The following is a 2,062-nucleotide window of genomic DNA, read 5'->3' as shown; positions in this document are numbered from 1 at the left end:
GAGAAGCAACTGACTAATAAGGGAAGATTGTGAACCCTGCTTTGAGGGACACACAGCCACTTTTTTGTAGAATGACCCCTTTGTCTGTTTTAGTCTTTCAGAGCTTCTACATTTAGCTATTGTCTACTTCTATGGGTTGATGGATATTTGTAAAATGTTGTGACTTTCTCAGGATCTAGGCTGGTCATCCTGATGATTTTTTTTTAAATTGGACAGTGTTTTATTTTCCTTTACAATTTAATAAATACTTGATAACTGCACATGGCGTAAGGCTGCTTGGTAGTTCAAAAAGGTCACAGTGGTGGTGTTTTCCTGACTGTGTAGTCTTCGGTAGTGAGTGGAATGACTTGTATGACATCACTGTCAAACCAGCAGGACTGCATTTATGCACCCATCGTTTTCAGGATTGTTGGTAACTTGGGCGTACTTTCCCCAAATCACCTTGCCTCCTTGTGTCACGAGGCCCAACTCGCTCACATTCACTTCAATAATTGTGCCTTTGGTGATCACACCCAGGGTTGTATACAGTGGGGATGATGGATTCTTTTTCACACCAAGTATAGGCAGACAAAAGGTAGCTTTCAGCTCAGGGTGTGTAACATGGGCTTTTTTAAAACGCAGACCCATTGGCCTAATGAACCTCTCATATTTAGGTGGTTTTCTTGTAAAACCATAACCAACAAAGCAGACTTTAGTAACCATTCTCTTCCATGCCTTCTTTTTTCTTTTTCCTGTTCGAATAACTTCCAATACTTCTGTTTCTCCTTGGGCACGAACTTTGGGTAGAGGAACCTCCCATTTTCCCGCCTTTTCTTTTCGTTTCTGCTTAATCATGTTGGAAAGTACTTTTGCTCTTGACTGCCCCTCTCTGTCCAGCAGATAGGCAGGGACTGCTCCCTGTGGAGTCTTCTCATCATCCTTCTGCTTGGTGTTTCTCTGTTCATGCATCTTATTAGTCTTTTTCATTTGTATCTTCTCTGCATGGCGCTGTTTATGGTAGAGCTTAGCTTTCAGGCCAATCATTTTTTTTGCTTTCTTTGAGCGTTCATGGGCTTCCCGGCCTTCTTTCTTTCTCTTTTTCTCATGGTAGTCCAAACGATATCCATATCGTTTGTCGTACAATTCAATATTTTCATTCTGTGGCATGATGACAGCCGGGGAAGAGCAGTCCGCGACCTCCCGGGCTCCAAAAACTTTTAATTTCTGGGTGTCACTGGCCCACGAGCCTGCTCCTCTCGGCCATCCTGATGATTTGATTACCCAGAACTATCACCATCTGGATGTCAACTATGCCTATAGCACGGATTGGGTACAACTGGTGGAGCAGGGTGTCACTTAGACTCTTCTCTACAATACTGTACAGTTTTTGTTCTTATATTTTCATAACTTAATGCCATATTTGTTTCTGGCTTCAGCTACCACCCAGCCTGGTAGCCCACCTCTATACCAAACCAGGTCATGTACCTTATCTGCAGACCCTCAGCCAATCTGTTTCTAACATCAACTCTTTGCCCCTTATGACTTCTTCCCACACCCAGCCCCGGGGCTGGAGGGCTTAGCAAAGTAACCCAACTGCCCTTCTGAAGGGCTCTGTGGGTGGCAGGGGTAGCCAGGGGTGACTGTGGTGAATGGGCTAACTGTCAATCTTCTGTCCGTTCCTCTGGTTCCCATTTCCACATCTTTGCTGAAATGGAATTTGAATTTCAAAAGGTTTAAAGGACATTTCTCAAGCCCACAATTTCCCAGCAGCTTGAAAAACCTCTTCAAACATTACCTTCAATCTGCTGCTAGTGAGGAGTGGATGCTGGGTACTTATGTGAATGGTGTCATGCTGGTGAGTTGGAGCTGCCTCCCCCATGTCCCTGGCTCACCCACAAGGGAATATTCAAACCATCTAGGCTTCTGTTGCCTTCTGAGAAGAACAATCCTCTCAGAAAGCCGACACCTACTGTGTCTCTCTACTGAGAGGTAATTCTCTCAGTGTGTAAGTGGGGTTCACCTAAAGGAGGAAATGGAGAAATGGATAGCCCCAGGCTGGGATGAGGAGTGTGGTTCTTCCTGA

General features: G+C 44.8%; 1 protein-coding gene across 1 annotated transcript; it reads right to left on the bottom strand.

Annotated features, from left to right (window-relative positions):
- Positions 1 to 309: 309 nt before the first annotated feature.
- LOC308433182 (ribosome biogenesis protein NSA2 homolog) lies at positions 310 to 1,146 on the bottom strand (the record flags this gene model as incomplete). Its single annotated transcript, XM_080933185.1, has 1 exon — positions 310 to 1,146. The coding sequence occupies one exon, from the start codon at positions 1,144 to 1,146 to the stop codon at positions 364 to 366; it is 783 nt and encodes a 260-aa protein (XP_080789311.1). The 3' UTR covers positions 310 to 363.
- Between the last annotated feature and the right edge of the window lie 916 nt (positions 1,147 to 2,062).

The sequence above is a fragment of the Micromys minutus genome (assembly GCF_963924665.1).
Source record: "Micromys minutus genome assembly, chromosome: 19".
Taxonomy (NCBI): domain Eukaryota; kingdom Metazoa; phylum Chordata; class Mammalia; order Rodentia; family Muridae; genus Micromys; species Micromys minutus.
The sequence above is the reverse complement of the archived record's forward strand: the minus strand, read 5'-3'. Positions and strand labels throughout refer to the sequence as shown.